The sequence below is a fragment of the Mustela putorius genome, unplaced genomic scaffold (genome assembly GCF_011764305.1).
Source record: "Mustela putorius furo isolate JIRA1106 unplaced genomic scaffold, ASM1176430v1.1 tig00000253_pilon_pilon_pilon, whole genome shotgun sequence".
Classification (NCBI taxonomy): Eukaryota; Metazoa; Chordata; class Mammalia; order Carnivora; family Mustelidae; genus Mustela; species Mustela putorius.
This window is the reverse complement of record NW_025421329.1, coordinates 8,555,331-8,573,490: the sequence shown is the minus strand read 5'-3', so window position 1 is coordinate 8,573,490 and position 18,160 is coordinate 8,555,331. Positions and strand designations below refer to the sequence as shown.

The 18,160-nt window shown below is 49.2% G+C and overlaps 1 protein-coding gene across 1 annotated transcript; it reads right to left on the bottom strand.

The window, feature by feature from the left end:
• Positions 1-5,082: 5,082 nt before the first annotated feature.
• Positions 5,083-15,700, bottom strand: PAX1 (paired box 1). The gene is made up of 5 exons (XM_004754119.3): positions 15,371-15,700; positions 14,289-14,918; positions 12,571-12,713; positions 11,816-12,038; positions 5,083-6,541 (listed from the first exon to the last, which is right to left on the bottom strand). The coding sequence occupies exons 1-5, from the start codon at positions 15,639-15,641 to the stop codon at positions 6,450-6,452; spliced, it is 1,359 nt and encodes a 452-aa protein (XP_004754176.1). The 5' UTR covers positions 15,642-15,700; the 3' UTR covers positions 5,083-6,449.
• Between the last annotated feature and the right edge of the window lie 2,460 nt (positions 15,701-18,160).

The window sequence follows — 18,160 nt, the reverse complement described above, 5'->3', positions numbered from 1 at the left end:
TGGGAATGCAGAAAGGACAAGAGAAGAAAGCCACAATAATAAAATTAATCACAACCAACTGACCCAAAGCAAGTCTCTACTCTTTACATATAATTGAATTTAATCTGTAGAAGTGCCCCAGAACTTTAAGTCCCATTAAACAGACAAGGAAACTGAGGCTGTTAAGTTTTGTCTAAACTTGCTCAAAGCACCACAGCTGCCAGGTGGTACAACTCAGATTTGAACTTAGCTAGCTCTGCCAACTTTTAGCCAGCATGTACCCCATCCCTTCCCAGACTACTTTCGGCAGATGGAATGATCCACAGCTGGTAGGATAAGTTCAATATATGTAAAAGTCCAGGTTAGAAGTGACTAGAGAGGAAAAAATAATTAGAGAGGCTCCCCCTCCTTTTTTTAGGATTTTATCCTAAAATAAAAAGAAAAGTAAGAAAATAAAAGTCTTTTTCCTTGCTGTCTACTGCCTCTCTGCAACACATTGACCATTATTGTAAATGTGAATTGTGACTTGACCCGATTAAGAACCTCAAAATCACTAAAAATGGGTATGTTGCTTAAAAATTCAGGTTCAAACCCAAATTAATCAAATCAAAAAATCATAATTGGACAAATACAGATAAAAATTCATTGTATTTCTTAAAAATGTCAGTTTCAAATAGGTTACTTTTTCCAATTCATACTTATTTGTTCTGGATTCAGAGAATTGGATATGTGTATCTACCAGAGTCAAAGTCAGAAGTGAAACTTATTTATAAGGGGCTCTTGACTTCTCAGCTAACTTATTTGATAATTCCCATGTGGATGAGCCAAAAAATCCATTTTCACCACATGCCCAACTGCTCCTCTTTGTTCAGAATCAAAGCCTCTGGTCACCAATTACAACAATAATATCAACAACAAAAGCACTCTTCTTGTAAACAGATGTTGTTCACAACCTGGAGAGGTTCACCAAAATGATGAACTATTTTTTTTGTAGATGGAGTGTTAGCTTTGTTTTCCTCTTTATCTTCATGGAACAATGTGTGCTCCCCCTGGTGGCCAGAATGATATCTTTGGCTTCTTAGATCATCACACTAAATCTTTTTACACCTTGCTTGCCTAAGGAATGTTTTCTTTTCTCTTTTCCTTTCCTTTTCTTTCTTTCTTTTTTTGTATTTTTAATGTCTCATGGAGTTCCAGGTTCTAATTCAACTCTTCAAAAAAAAATCTACTTCTTTCAATTCATTCAAATATCTCACTTATTTTGTCCTCTAAGAGATTTCTTGTTAAATCCAAACCAACTAGTTAAAGAATTTTCACTCTGTTGTGTGTTGTTTGGGGTAAAAGAAAACCTTAGGAAGCTGAAACCACATCCACCAGCGACCAGGAGAACTCCCAAAAGTGAACATTATGTGGCTGGTCTAAGAAACTGGAGATAATCCATTGGTCAATATATCTCACCAGAGAAAAAGGAAATAAAATGGTACAGGATGGAAATGTAATTTAAGAGCTGAATGAACACTCGATCAGCTTATTTCAACCTTAAGAAGAAAAAAGACAGTGGAGGCAGCCCAGGTGGTTCAACTGTAGTGCAGCTGAAATTCCATCAGCCATGAAAACTATAATTGGGATTCCACTTTTGGATTTGGCCAGCCCAGAAACAGATGTGTGTTCCAACCAAGATCACAGACTGCTTCTCCTGGAGAAGAGCTCTTTAGAGTGAAACAGGGGTTTCAACCAGTTTCAACTCCAAAGAAGAGACTTGCCTAAATTGAGTATAATTGTTCCAAGTGTTTAGAATTCCCGAGTTGGATTCTGACTAAATGTGTGGTTCTTGTTGTAATGCCTTGAAAAAGAAGCACTGTGATTCGTCCTTGCTCTGGCCTTAAAAAAGAAAAAGTGAAGAAGAATCCAAAAACAGAAGTTTTGTTTTGTTTTGTTTTGTTTTGTTTTGTTTTTTCTAAGTGGAGATCCGATCGTTTGGCTAGAACTATCTTGGCCATGGGACATTTCTTAAGTGAATGAGGCTGTAGTTCAGACAGCAAGGTCAAGGTGAAGACCAAATACCATTTTGCGCATAATTCGTGCCTATTAAAAGAAGAGAATCAAGTGTTTCTCATTATGTAGCCTGTCTGGATGCACAGTCCTTTCAACTGAGCTCCTCAGGCACATTTTGGCAAGATTCTAAATTCATATTATCCAGCATAACATGGAGCAGGTAGAGTTTCTTTTGAAAAGAAACTCAGGCCAATGTAATTCTAGCTAGGGAAGCTGATGCCAGGAAACCTACAGAGTGCTTTAACCCAAACCACCATTCAATTAAATAAATCCCATCCTCTTTAACAGGAGTCAAGAAACAAGCAAATGGGGAAACACAGTTGTCTACAAGTGAGGTTCATCTGTCAGGAAGCCAATTCCACAGGGATTCCAAGTGAATTGGTAAGAAGCAGGTAAGAAGCAAACTTGTGCCAGGACTGGATATTTACATTTTGTTCCTATCCAATTTTACTTTTCCCCAACCCTTTGTCTCTGTCTCTCTTTCCTGACCTAGAGAAACAGATTCCCTTCAAAGGAAAGGAAAATTGCATTTGCCAGCCCCTCAAAGCTTTGAATCCTTTCGGTGATCTGGAAAACAGTCAGAATATCTTTAAGACAGACAAAACTTGGTGTCTCTTGTCTCTATGTCTCCTTCCCTTTGGTTTCTTCTTTCCCTCCTTGCTGAAAACTAGCCACCTTTCCCAGAGAAGTTATTACAATCCACTTGAAGCACTTCCTCCAAAAATGAATGCAACAAAATCCTGCCTTTATTCATTTAAAGCTCGAAGCTAGCCCCCTTTACAAATACTCTGTTTTCAATAAACCCTGTTGATATGCATCCTTTCAGAAGAATAAAGTGAATACAGTGGAGTTGAAGCTGCTGGTATGCAAAGATCAGATCTCCAGACCCTGTCTCTGTGTATATAGTACAGATCCTTGGTGTACACTGTTAAATAGCACACACAGAGAAACAAATTCCACTGCCTGCATTTTTTTTTCTGGGAAGTATTCATAAAAGACTGTAACAGTGTTCACCTTTAAGGACAGAGAAAAAGACAGGAAAAACTTGCACTTTTCTTTTCAATGTTCCTGTACGCTAGAATTTTCTAACAGTGTACATATATTACTTTCATTCTTTAAAAAAAAAAAAAAAAGCATGGGAGGCCTGGGTGGCTCAGTTGGTTAAAAAAAAAAAAAAAAAAAGCAAAGGGTTACTTGAGTGATTACATCTTTTTTATTTCCTCTTTAGTGCTTCTCTAAATTAAAAAGAAAGAAATATTATTCTTAAATTTTTTTTAAAAAGGCAAGAAGAAAAACAAATTGCTTTTGGGAATGATTTTTTTTTCTTAAATTATTCTACCTAGCCTGCTATTACCTAATTTTATCCTATGTCCCCACTATCTCCACAGATCCATAAGCACAGACACCAAAATTGTAATATTCTGATGGGATCTTCTGAGAAAAAAAGTTTAAAATTCTGGGTCCCCCATCAACTGTTAAAATGAGTCTCCTATCCTTTGTTAACAGCAAAATCACCTCCAGAGAGATGAAGCAACACCAGTATCAGCTTTCCTCGAGGCCAGGTCATTATGGCTGTCACTGCATTGGATGGTGCATTTCATAGACAAGACTGTGGAGGCTCAGAGGTCACAGCTTCATTCAGTCACACTACAGCAGAGCAGGGATTTAACCCAAGCTCACTGGGACTTCCCATGGCCTGAGACCTCAAGGGAGAAGGGATACCCCTACATATCCCACATGCAATGTCAAAGCCTGCTAGTAGGCCCTGGGACTGGATGCAGCTCATGACCCATGAAAGCTCATCCCAAGGCCAAGGAACTCTGAAAGGTTCATCTCCAGCCACAGGACATGGGGAACCATCAGCAACAGATTTAGAACATGCTGCCCTTTGCAGGTAGCTTTGACAATGTAAGTGTCTTCCATCCTTCCTGAGTGGCTTTTCCCAACTTTTTTACCTTTAACTCCCAGAGCACAAACACAAAAGTGGAAAATGTCAGGGAAATAGGGATGATGGCAACTCGGAGACAGGCTAATCACAGAGTCTTCTCCTTTCTTCAGAAAGCAGAGGGATGTCTTCTTCCTGGCCCAGGCAAACCCGTCCCCTCCCAGCAGCAAGCGAGGACTCATGAAAATCATGAGCATGTAAAGCTCACTTAAGTACATGAGGACAGACCGAGAGGACTTATAACTTGAAAACATGCTTCCTTTTCATACTTTATTCCTATTACCTTTTTGACTAGTTTCTCTGTAGGAAATGCTGGCACAGAGAATTAAGGACCCCAGACTCAAAGTTCAAGCCCCAGTCCTGGTTCTCTGATGAGATGGTGTCACGTAGTTTTTGTGCCCAAACTCTGCAATTTGCAGTTAGCTGTATGGTTCAGAGAAAGGAAACCAAATAGCTAGTCCTCAATGTTCCTACCTATAAAATGGAACTTTTTTAAGGCCAGATCCTTTGAAAACCTGGAAACAAAAGTTTCTATATGAAAAAAAGCAGATATCGTTTTGTAATTAATACCTTCAGTGGGTATGATTGCAATGAGATATAATAATTTCCCCACTGGTTCCCTCCATTAGTCTGAATAAGCCACTCCACTTACAAGCAAAACCTTCAATTCAAAAATGCCTTCTGTCCATTTGAGAAAGCCAAACATGAAAAGGAAAAACAAAACAATTAGCCAAAGACCCCTGTGTAGTTAGAAATCCCTAGATGGTTTGTCAGCCTGTCCCAATTTTCTTTCGCTTTCAGAATGTGAGAAATGTTCCGGGAAAGTCCCCATTGTTGCTGTCTTTTGCCCACTTTGTTCTTCTAAGAATCAGCCTCCTGTTAGTATGATTTCTGCACAGTACGTCTCTTCCCTGGGACAGAGCCCTGAAAGCATGCCTCCTCCACCTTCTCCTCCACCTCCTGCCCAACCCGGGCTGCGAGTGCTTGTGAATCAACCAGTCAAATAATTTCACCTTAATAGTGTTCACGCTGGGAACTGAGGGGCTAGAGTCAGTGAGGCAGACCTACATCACACTGCAAAGTGGACACACACTTGCTCACCCTTACAAAGCGTTCTCCAGATGCTTTCCTTTATTCAAAGGCAGCCACGTTTAACAGGTGATGTCACACTCTTGCCAGTGACATGTTTATGACTACAAAAATTGCAGTTTACATCCAGGGTCCCACCACCAGTGCGCCTGAACTCGGAAGCAGTGAACAGCTCTCGTGTCCAGCTCTAGAAGACATTTTCTGACCCTCATCCCCTTGCAAACCAGAAGCCAGATTGCACCTTTGTACCCGGAAGCAGTTTGTGGTTTAAATTAACAAATATGCTGACCCCTGAAAACCAAAAACAGTGCTGATGCATTTACCTTGTGTCAGATTCCCTCCTATTAGGTATGGAGGGGTGGGAATGAGCACCTCCAGGGCAGGCAGTTCTCTAAGCAGAGAAAATACCTATGACCCCAATGCTCCCTACTCCTACCCCGGTCTTCTTTGGGGTGACATCATCTCAGAGGAAGCAAAGAGAAGCTCAGCCACTAGGCACTGAGAACATACAGATTATCAGATCATATCCTGGGGAAGAGAGAGAGAACAGGGTAGTTCATCCCTGTTTTGCTTGGGTTCATTAATATAAAAATATAATATAAAGGTCATGGCCTCTCTGTCCATTTTCTAGGTTCCAGACCTCTCCCTTAGGGCTGGGGGCGGGGGGGGGGGGGCTCTGAGAGGTGGAAACTAAAGAGTCCCAGCGGCAGCGCGAGGACTGTCGTGAAACCCAGTCTGGGGCTCTCCTGGGAAGTCAGACAGGTCAGGAAAACAGTAGGAATGAAGAGAAACGAAGTCATTTACTGTAAAAGACGCTAAAGAGAGAAGGGGGAAGGACCACAGGAAAGGAAGCACGGTGCTGCAACATGGGAAGGAGAAAGGGAAGCGGGAAGCCTGCAGGGAGAGAAATGAAGAGGACAAAAGGGAGGCAGGGGAACAGGAAGAAGGAAAGTAATGTAGGATCGGAAGGAGGGAGGAAGCGAAGACCGAAAGCACGCAAAGCAAAGAGAGGAAGGGAAGAGAGAGGGAGGATACCGAACAGCCCTGGAGAGGTAGGAAAAGACACTTGAGGCTGGCCGGGCGAGGGAGGCCACGTCGGAGCAAGGATCGGGACGAGGTTGCAACAGTCTAAAGCCAAAATTCAGATAAGCCTAAAAACTCTGGCCGGTGAAGGAAGTGTGGCCGCCGGGTCGGTGAGCCAAGCGAGGCCTGTGGACCGACGGGGCGGGCCCCGACCGCGGGCAGGCTCCCGGCACCTTCTCGGCTCGTCCTGGCTCCCGCGCGCGCCACCGAGACTGCAACGCCGAGCTGTACGCCCCCCTCCGCCCGCCGGTCCGCCTCTTGCTTCGGGCTCGGGCTCGGGGTCCGGGAAGCGCTGGCCCTAGGAGGTCGAGGCCGGGATGGGCAGTCCGTGTAAACTACTCAGGCCATCCGGGGCCTTGCCGCTGGGGCTGGACGGCTTCCGATCGGCCGCTGCGGGAGGAAGCATAGGGGCGTCGGGTCACTGGCTGGCGCGGCTCAGAGTGAGAGACCCTGAGGCCTGGGACGTCGGCAAATACGGGTGACAGCGCGAGGATCCGGGGTTGACACTATAGTGGTTTGGAAGAAGGAAGCAGGGACCCGCGCTGTCCAAGGACCCCACGCGCCCAATGGCGCCCATCCTTCCGGATCCCCTTAAGGAAGCCACGAAGGAGCACAGCCTTGGTCGCGTTGCAAACGCTCCCTGACCGCAGCCCGAGTGTACTTGCTTTTGTCCCGCACCCTCTCAATAAAGGAGGTGATGGTCGCACGGGTCCGTAAAGCAGCCAGGCCGGGGAGGTACTCAGATCCCAGACCCCCCACCACCACGCCCCTTCTCCCTCCGCCACCCAGACCCCAGCCGCGCGCTCGGGCTTGGGGAGCTGCCACTGTATCAGGTCCAGTGTCCCCCGAGCGGCTCGGGACGCTCGCGGTCGACAGGAGGTAACCCAGCGGGAAGAGGGTTACCAAAGCCACCCTTGACGGAGGGCCTGCGGCGGCCTGGATCCCTTCGACACGAGAGGCGGCCGCACTTTAAGTGGGTGGCCGACTTCGTTCTGCCCAGCGGCCCGGGAATCCAGCTGCTATCCCCACTACGGGCAAAGCACTCCCTGGGGCTTAAGGGCCTCCGGATTAAGTGACAGTGAATTTGCCAGATCAGACGGCATTCTGCACGTTGCTCTATTACTTAGGGTTTTGGGAAGGGGCCCGAGTTTTGCCTCTGGAAACTAGCAAAGTGACGCCAGGATTGCGCAACCTGTTTCTCCTTTCCCAGTCCCTGGCGGTTCGGCTCCTCCTGCAGGAAGCTCAAGTTGTTTATACCTAGAGGAGCCCATTTTCAGCTTTCTTCTTTTCCCCCCCGCAAGTTATCCTTTAAAAGGGGGAGCTTCATTTTGGGATCGGGATAATTTTGGACTTTATCCCCCGGCAGCTGCCCGTGCACCAGTTCCAGGCGCAACTTGCAGTGACTGCGTGGGCGGAGCTGCGCCGGATATCCTTGTTTGAAGACGGACACAAGCACGCGCGCGCAAGAACATCTGGTTTCGCAGAGGTTTTCACCGGGATCTAAAGACCTTTCCAGGGCAGAGTAACCACTCTGCTCTCCCCTACCTCTCAGCTTTCTTTCCTAAACACCATTGTGGCTGCTCAGCCAACAAGGTCTTCTGACCCTTGCTTTGCACCCTATACACTCGCTTCAAGGTGAGGACCTGTTTAGAAAACATCAGAGGAGAGGAGGTTTCTCAACTATGGGTCGGCTGCCTCCGACACGAGGGAGAAAATGAACTAGTAGGAAAATAAAGGGGGAGAGGGGGCAGAGATGGATTCCACCCCCCTCTAAGGGGGCTACTCTAGCTGCTGCGTTTTTAGTTCCGTCCACACCAGCCCCTCGCCATAGGACCTTTCCTCCGCTCCTTTCCCACCCGCAGGGACCGGAGCTGCGTGAGTGGCTGTGTCTTGGGGGTCTTGGAGGCTTGAGCCCGCCGCGTTAGGCGCCCTGCCGGTTCATTTAATCTTAGGGGACGTGAATGATGACAAGGGTTTTCAAAATATTGGAACTGCGGTTGCAGGGCCACTGGGACCACGGTTGGGTCGGACAGAGACGGAGTCTGGGAAGTGGTCTTCAGAGGCAAGTCAAATGAAACTTGATTGGTTTCCGTGGGTCTCTCAGGCAAATGCCAACCAAGTGCTCTCTGGCAATCTACATTTTCAGGATCGATCCCTTAAAAACTAACCCTAAGCAGAGATAAGTGGAAGGAAGGAAGGAAGGAGTTGAGTTTAACAAGCATAAACACATTTTCCTTAAGGAAAATGCAGTATCTTCTAGATTTGATATTCGAAACCTGTCTTTCCAAAACCTCTCTGGGAGGGATTTTAGAACCAGGAGGCTTTGATGGTTTCTGAAAACACTGTCAATTGTAAATACCGGTTGTCTTGCAGGAACCTCTGGTGGGGTCTGTCACCTGTCCAGAGGCTGGGAAGGACTGTGTGGAAATGGTCCTGCCCTGGCTACAAAAGAAAATAAATGAGTACTGGGATTCCAGAAATATCAGGTCCCTTCCAAATGTAGATGAAGTGGAACTTTCCTTTTCTTTCAGGCCCTAAGAATTAAAGTTTCCTTTCACAGATGGAAAATGTAAATCATGCTTTGTCGCCTATAAAATAGGTAGCCCAGCCTCGCTACCATTCACCAAGATAAAATTAACAAATAGCGGTGCATAATTTGACATTGGATTTGGCTTCCCTCAGGGTAAGACTTAATGTTCATTTGCACCTGATTTGGAGGATGCCCTGAAAAAGATGTGAAGATAGATACAATATTGCACATATGTTGTGTGTGTATGCTCTAGACAATCAAAAGTATTTGTTTGCTACTGAGCATGAATAATATTAAACTGCTCTCAGTAGAAAATTTTTGTTACTTGGGGTGTCTGGGTGGCTCACTTGTTAATCCGGGAATTCTGGGACCAAACTCCACAACTGGGCTCCCTGCTCATCAGGAAGCCTTTTTCCCCCTCTCCCACTCTCCCTGCTTGTGTTTCCTTTCTTGCTGTGTCTCTCTGCCAAATAAATCCATAAAATCTCAAAACAAAAACAAAAACAAAAAAAAGGAAGAAAGAAAGAAAGAAAATTTTTGTTACGGAAAAAAATTCAGTAAATGCTATTCCCACTATTCTTAAAAAGTGAACAATTAATGATAGCAAATTGTCTTATGGGATAAGTTTCTTTGAAGACAATTTAATGATTAGAAAAATTAAAGGCAGTGAGACTTACTACTTTGTAACTTTTCAAAGCTTGGGGGGAGCAGAGAAGGGGCAGGGGAGGGTCTTTGAGGTAAAGTTTTCTGCCAGTGAGAATACAAATAGGCATGTAATTCTCGTGATTTTTATGTTTCTTTTCAAACACTAACACTTGCCAGCTTGAGAAATTTATTCGATGATCATTTACCTAGATCTTTAAAGAACTGTGAGGGTCAGGAAATTAAGATATTAATTTAATAACTAAGGTAGCTAATTATTGCTGTGGATTTTGAAAATGGGTGGGGTGTTTCATAACAAGAAGCAAATATACTGGTAAAAGGGACATGAATGTGAGGGCCATCGAATGGCCCTGTATTTCTTTTTTTTTTTTTTTTTTAAGATTTTATTGACTTATTTGAGAGAGAGTGAGAGAGATCATGAGCAGCAGGAAGGGTAGAGGAGAAGCAGGCTCCCTGCTGAGCAGAGAGCCCGATTTGGGACTCTGTCCCAGGATCCTGGGATCATGACCTGAGCCAAAAGCTGATGCTTAACCGACTGAGCCACCCAGGCACCTAGGGCTGGTATTTCTGAAAGAAAGTATCTTATAAAGAAAATCAGCCACCAACAGATTCCACCCCCGCCCCCACCGGCCCCAATTCACTAGAATTAGTTTAGAATACTGAACTGTGTGGTTTTCCCTTTGGACTGCTACCTACATGTTATAATTTGTTTCTAATGTAGAGTCTGAAATGCCTCAGGACAAAGTGGCTCTGATAGCAAATGATGGCGTCATTCTGAAGATAAGGAGTCCCTTTTCTTAAGTCTTCTTCCTCCCTGAGATCAGCCCCGACGGGGGGGGGGGGGGGGGGGGGGTCATTTCAAGTTGTGGATATACTTTTCTAATTCAAATGAACCTGCTTAGTTAAATTATTTGATTTGTGTAATGGAGAAGATTCCATTTCTATTCCTAATTCAGCAGATAACTTCCCTTCTTAAGGAAGCAGTTAGATTTGAGGCTAAGAACAAGACTCTGGCAAAAGCACGAGGAAGGATATATGCCTGGGACCCACTCCAGCACTCCGAGACCCTGAGCAAAAGCACTTCTACAGATGAAAAAGACCCCTCCCAATCTGTCCTGAAATGTAAAGCTTAAAGGAATGCTAATTCTCAGTTTTTGTAATTTATACCCCAATATGTTTATGTTCTAGGAAAAGCGGAAAAAAAAAAATTCCCTCCACTTGACTGTTATTGATGGCATCTTAATGGCCTCTCTCTCTCTCTCACGCTCTCTCATCATGCTATTGCATCTTACTGAAACTACATGGAAATAAAGCTTTTTGCCTGGATGTCACTTAAAGGAATCACCGCTCTGTACCCTGATTACCCAATGCCACCTGTCCCCTATGTCTGGCTTTGCTGGTGTGAGGAATATCAGGTAGTAAAGACCCTTTTGTAATCTAAAACATCCCTCTGCCCCACACTGCCCTCAAAGTTTATGCTCTGTCTCCTTCAAGGCCAGGGCTGGGACCCCCTCAGGTGATAGCTTCCTTGTCTGTAGGGTTGCAGAGGTTGCAAATTTCTGATGGGGAGAACCTAAATGCAGGAAGGTTTGAAATTAGCAAATCCAGCCCTCGATCACCAATGAGGAAAATGAGACTCAAGAGCAAGTGAGCTTTTCTCAAGTTGTAAGGAAGGAAAAAAAAAAAATAGAATGCAGAGGGCAATGTAAGAAGGTGCCCCTCACATTGCTAACTATCAATTAAATACCTCCAATCTATTAGTGGACTTACCAAGGAGTGTTTTTATGGAGGGAGAAAAGGAAAGAGAACTTCCAGCTATGTTTCCCAGAGAAAGAAGGACAAAAATCACACAGAGTTCAAGAGTCTAGACTTGGGGATACATGATTAAAATGCTCTCTCCATTCCCAAAGCGTTTTGTTTAAGAAAATGAATCAAAGACCAGGGCCGGGATGGGAAGGGGGAAACAAAACAGAGAGGCAGCGCCTAGAAGAATCCAAGTGTAGTCCACCACAGAAGCAAAGCTCTACAAACCATGGAAAGGTGAGCCTGGATGGTGCTTCTGAATCCTTCTGCAGATGGAGAAACTGAGACCCAGAAAGGAGCAATAATTTGGTCAAGGACCAAAAAAAAAGGTTCAAACCTGGGAGTCCTGTTCACCAACCTGACCCTCTTCTGAATTCTCTCTCCGTACAAGTCAGGAGGGACAGTCCTAGAGACTCTCTCAACTCTGCCTGCCTTTCTAGGAACAGGGCATACACCTGTTATGAATCCATCAGCTCCAAGAAGCTACAGGCTTAGGAAGTATTTATGGCTGAGACCCACTCCAGCATCCTAGCTCTCCCCTCTTCCTGTCCCTCTCTGTCTCTTTGACTCTCTCACCAAGTCCCACGCTTACACTCCTCCCTGACACCCCTCCCCCTTTCGAACCTTAGAGTTATTCATCCAACCCCCTCCTGGTCTGTGCCCCTCACCTTCCCGGCTGGGGTGCTTGAAGGTCATCGCTGCGGCCAGTTCCCCGCTGTGCACGGTGACGCCGGCGCCCGGGGGAGCCAGAGGGGGCGCCTGCGCTGGCGGCCACGGCGGGCCCGGGGCGAGGTAGCCGCCGGCAGGTGCGCTGTACACGCCGTGCTGGTTGGACGCCGGGTAGGCGCACGCCGGCAGGAAGCCGCCTACCGCAGAGAGGCCGGAGGCGGACTGTAGGGATCGAGAAAGACAGAGAAGACAGACCATCAGCAGCAGGCAGTCCCGCAGGAGCAATTACTGAGCTAGGGGATCTTCATTTCCCCCTGCAGTCTCCTCCATTATCCCCACCCGAGGCCTGGCCTCTCGTTTTTCCCGCAAGGACTCTGGCAAAGTGATTTCCACGCAAATTGTTATAAATAATAGTAAGAGGTGAGGGGGATCATGGTGTTCTCCAACTGGGATTTAGAAGAAGGGAGTCCTCTCCCATCTGTGTTCCGGGTTCCATTTTTTTTTTTTTTTTTAATAGAATTATCTTGGCGAAAAGCAAGGCAATCCCCTGGACAGCCAGCTTCTCCCAAACTAGTGCACTTGAGAAAAGGAGAAATAACGCAGCGCGGGCGCTCCCTGGCTGGGCAGCCAGACACACCAACACATTCCCTGGCCCCAGGGAGTTTTCTCTTCTCTTTCTCTCTCCCCCGCATCTGCCAACCCTCCCACTCCCCCAGTTAAAGACACCTCCTTCCCCTGCCTCTCAGTTAGTTACCTGAGTGTATTTAATGTCTGCCTCCAAGGCAGGCTTCTCAAGGCCATTCACTGCTGGAGTGGCCGGGAAGGCCGGGCGGTTCACGCTGGCCCAGTCTTCCATCTTGGGGGAGTAGGCGGCACCTTCACTCCCAGCCAGGGCCCCTGAAGGGACACAGGATAGATTGGAAGGGGCATCTCAATCTGCGCTGGGCACACGCGCGGTTCTCTGGCCCAGACGTTTCCACACAAGCCTATAAGCGCTACGCTATTTGAGCAGGTGGTGGAGGGTCCTCAGGCACACCTGAGATACTCAAACACTCAGTGATCGGGGTGGAGGGGCAGCGGGGAACTGGATTTCGCTTTCATTCCTAGCAGGGCAGAGGGAAGAAAGGCCTGCTCTGCGCTCCTCCCAGCCTTCGACCCGCTTCCCACGAAACAGTAAGTCTCCGGCAGTAGATGTCCTATGGGGCCAGGGCTGGGTGCACTCAGCCAAGGTACATTTCTGCTGTCCAGAAATGGCGACCTGAAAGGTCCATGTTCAAATCCCCAGCAGGCTTGTGAGAACTACATGGGTTTCTCAGTTTCAACATGTATCTGGAAGGCTATGCAGAACTGCCCCCCAGAGACAAACCAGGTCTCCCAAAAGAGGCAACAACCCAGACAACCGCCTGTGTCCCAGGCATATGTCTGCTCCTTGAGCACATGTGTCCACAGGTAACTGAGAGAAGACTCAAGATTTGAGTGAAGACCTCCCTGCCAACTGTTCACTAATCCCACCATGGGGAGCTCTGGCCCAGCAAGTGGCCCATGGTTTTTGAGCCACCCGGATAAACAAAACTATGCCCGGTCTCCGCCTTGGAGGAACACCCCACTACCACAGGAACTAAGTATTCTGTTTCCTTCAAGCTTGCCCTCCTCCGTCTTGGGATAAGGTGAGTTTTGCTTTTTAGGCACGTTCTGAGTCTGCTCACCCAAGACTATACAATTCCCTGGCTCGTTCTAGGGAGCAAGGGGCACTGTGAAGAGACAGAGGACTTGGTCCCAGCCTGCATAAGTTCTTTCTGAGCCCCGAATCAATGCTCCCAAACCATCCACCCTCCCCCTTCACTCTTCCTACCCCTGCCAAGAAAGAGGAACGAGGGTGTGCAGGGTTAAAATTGAAGGCAAAGTGCAAATCCTTGTGACTTTTCACCCCAGGATGGCTGCAGCCCAGGGGCACTGACAAGGGAAATCCCAGCTCCAGGAGCTGCAGGGCTGCTGGGCCTGCTGGAGATACAGACCATTCGACAAGACCCGCCAGACAGCTCCCCACTGCCTTTTGACTCAAAAGAGCCTTTGGGCCTGGGAGGAACAGAACCCTTTGGGAATGTTGAGGGAACCCAAAAGATGGAGATCGTAAGAAAGGGTCGCAGGATTGACTCTGTGGTTTGTTTGGCTAAGATCTGGTGATAGGGTTTTGCATACTTTTTGCAAGAATGAAAAAGCGCAATTTCAGGCCTCCGAATTTGTGGTCGGCGATTGCTCTTCCATTTGGGAAATATTTTCCATATTTGTCATAAAAAGTTCAAGATGTCCAAGGACTCCCACAGAAGGCCCAAGACCCTCAGTCTCCCTGGCCAGCCCTGAACCCTCCCTTGAGCCAAAACCAGTCAGAGGAGGATGGCATGCCCGCCCCCCCCCACCCAATCTCCAATTCGGCCCCTTCCAGGAACACTACAGACGGGCACCGAGACTGACCTGTTTGCTCCATAAATGTCCGAATGCCCAGGATGTTGCTGACCGAGTGTGCCGAGGGCCAGGAACGGGGTATGCTGACGTGGCCTGCTGTGCCCGGGACCCCATGGTGGCTGGCCATCTTGGCGCCCGTAGGCGACACAGGGCTGGGGTAAGGATACTGGTAGATATGGTTGTAGGGCAGCGCCGGCTGCGGCGGCGGCTGTTTGCTCGCCTCGTAGGGCCCGGGCTGCGCCAGGCTGCCAATCTTATTGCGCAGGATTCGGCTGATGGAACTCACAGAGGGCACGTTGTACTTGTCACAGACGCCGTCGGCCAGCAGCCGGTCGCGGATCTCCCAGGCAAAAATGCCAGGGTCGCCCTGCTTGTAGTCCCGGATGTGCTTGACCACGTTGGGGGTAGTGACGCGGGGTTTGCTGCCCCCGATGGCCCCGGGCAGAATGGACCCTGTCTCGTTGTAGCGCGCCAGGATCTTGCTCACGCAGCCATGGGATACGCGAAGCTGCCGGCTGATGTCACAGGGTCGGATGCCCAGCTGCGCCAGCTCCACGATGCGCAAGCGGATGGCGTTGGGCAGGGGGCGGCCGTTGACAAACACGCCGCCCAGCTGGTTCACCTCGCCATACGTCTGCTCTGCGGACGCGCCGGACGAGAGTAAATAGGAGGGAGAGAAAACACCGGCGGGTTAGCCAAGAATAGTGGCCACACCAGGCGGGGGGCCGCACCAGGCGCGCTTTGGAAGGTGATGGGCGGGAGGGTCCTCAGAATCTCGCAGTGCGAGCAAACGGACCGGGTCCGGGCTGCAGGAGTGGACGCCCCCGTAGGCACTGCGGAGGGGGACGCCGCGTGCTTCAGCTCTGCTTGCCCTTTCTGGACTTTTGACGCATCTAAGTGGCACATCCCCTCCAGCGACACGCAAGCTTCCCCACCCCCAACCTCCCATGGCTTGAGGCGTGAGGAGAACGCGACTTGTCTGGCACCCGGGACCTGCTCTCCCGGGGAGAGCAGGCGAGAGGGAAGGAAGGCGCCGGGACCCAACCCGCCTCGTCTGCCCGCCCGCACCCCACTTGCCGCTCGCCCCTTACCCATAGCGCGCGGGCCAGCCAGCTGCCTGGCGCCGAAGCGACCGGGGCTGGGCCCGGCGCAGTCCGGGAGAGCTCGGGCGCTGCCGCCGCGGGAGAGGCATAGAGGGAGGGCTTGCGCGAGTCGAGAGCCGCGGCGGTCGGGCCGCGGGCTGGAAACGCGCCGTGCGCTGCCGCCGAGCGCGCAGCCGCGCTCCCCCGGGCCGGCCGCCGCCGCCGGGCGCTCCCAGGACACTCTCCACGCCCGCGACCCCAGGCCTAGAGTGAACTTCATCCGATTAGGAGAAATTCGTCTGACCGGGAGGCTGCAGCGTGCGGATTCAATTTGACGTGTCCTCCACGTCAATCTCGGCAGTCACGCCGGAGACGCGCGAGTTGGCAGCTCATTGGTTCCCGTCACTGCACCCCGGCGCCCCCCTCTCGGGCCTGAAACTCTACCCCCTTCCCCTGCTCTTCTCCTCCCTCGGCCCTTCTTTGCATCCCATCCCCCCTACACACACACACACACACACACACACACAGAAGTGCTAACCCCAGCCGGACCTGGGATCTTCCACTCTTTTTGGCTCCCTTCAAAGCCGTTACACCTCCACTTTTGAGAATGATGATGTAGTCGTTCCGAACTGATGAGTATTTATTGGTGCTACTATTAGTACTAGTACTAGTTTTGGGTTTAGTTGTATTACTACTTCCAACGTTACCGCTAAGATATCAGAGGGTAAAAGTTGATCATAACAAGGTCCTTAGTGCATGGCTGCCTCTACCGCCTCTCCCCCCCGGCAGGGCATGGGGAGAGTGAGGTCAGTGCCTGAGCGCCGGGCAACATACTGCAGGGTGCCTTTCGGGGAGAACTATTTGCGGTTGAGCAGACTCCTCCGTGTCTCATTTCCAGATGACATCCCAAACCTGATCTCAGGGAAATCTTTACAATATTTAATTGCCACCCACACGACTAGGATAGTGGTGTGATATCAGTGATATGAAAAAGACACATTCTAGCTTCTGTCTCTCTGTGGACAGGTCCACCCACCCGCACTCATTTCTGATAGTGGCACAGGATGCAAGTCGGGAAGTAATCGTGAATTGCTGCCCCCGGGAACAGGGATCCTTCTCTCCAGACCACAAGCCTGTCTTGGTGGCCTGGCCTGTAGGATGTCACCTGTCATAGCTTTCCCTCTAGGCCTAAAGAACCATTCCTTTCTTCCAGGCCAAGAACCCCACATCCTTCCCTGCCCAGGCAACCTAGCCTCATCTTTCACCCAGCACCCTGGCTTCCAGGGGTCCTTGTTAAGTTACTAAATCGTCCTTTCACCCTTATATTTAAGGGGGAGGGCTTGCACAACCCTGAACTCTTTGGCCTTAGCATTACTTGTCAACTTTTCTCTATTTCTAACTGCATCAACACCTGGTTCTGGACTTCCCAGTCTGTGTCGCCAACCATGGCAGTCCCAGAGGGAGTTATATAGTGGGGTCCAAGAGATAGCAGGTGAAGAGGGAGAAGGCTCCCAATTTTGCACCAAACTGACAAAAAGAGGCTGGGACCTGGGAGTTCTGAGCTTGGGGTCAGTGAGTGCCAAGGGCATTGATAGAACTGGCAGGATCAGGAAGGGGCACCTAGGAAGATGCGTTCACTTCTCAAGATTCCCAGCTCTCCTCAGGAAACAGGAAGATTCCCCTGTCCTCTGTCCCCATCCCCAGAAATTCTAGAGCTTGGGATCTGGTGGAGAGCTGCGTACTGAGCCTGAGCAGCCACACTGCAGGAGCCACACGTGGACGCAACCAGCAAAGCCGAGGGAGCAGCAGTGATCCTCTTGCCTCCGCAACCCAACCAAAGAGCATCCAGCAGCTCCTAGTCAACCTGTTGAAATGTGTCAATTAGGAGAGCCTGAGCCATATACCCTGGGCTCTCCAGATAGTGAGGGACACGGGCAAGAATTATCCCTGGAAAAAGAAAACCCAGGTTCAAAAAATGTGAGGATGCTCCCCTCCTGCTGCATGGAAAGCATAGTGCAGTCTTGGGCTCTGGGAGAAGAGGACAGTCAGCACTCTGGCAGGAGGTGGGTAGGGTGGAACTATTTGGAAGATTAAGCCTGTTCAAGACCGTGCAGAGTCGAGTTACTGAAGCGGGGAAGGGGGCGGTTTGGATTAAGGTGGGTGCACAGAGAGAGGAGCTCAGGCGGAGAACTGAGCAAACACAGCATGTGGAGTATCCAGAGCCCCACGCCATATCTGGAGCACAGCCCCCCCACCCCCCCGCCTTAGTTCTCTCGGGGACTTTGAAACCTGTTATCCTCCCACCTAGATTTTCATTGCCTGGATTTCAAGTCGGTTGCTGGAAACCAAAAACATTGGTTTCTAGACCTGAGAACTACAGCATCCATAACCCAGTGCACCCCAAAGACCAGGTGAAGCAGCTAAAGCCATTTTTTTTTTTCTTATGTAGGAGAGAAGACAACATGCACGCTCAGAGACGAGCAAATAAAGTCAGAGGTGACACAGTGAGAGCTGGTTCACAAGTGCCCCATCAGGGGAACATCACCCCACCTCTGCTGGTAGAGCGCGGAAGCTGGCAAGGATGTGCAAATAGGTGAAGTCCAGGAGAGCATCTTCTGCTCATTGCCCTGGGCTAAGGCCGTTGGGGCTGGGAGGAATGGTTGGAAGTTTGGGCCCAGGAGTTCTTCATGGTGCCGGAGTCCGCCGGCCCTCAGTTCTCATTCCATATCTCCCTCTCACCCCACCCCTCCAGGAGCCAGCTGCTAGCTGCTGGGACCACACAGCGCTAGCCACAGCCTG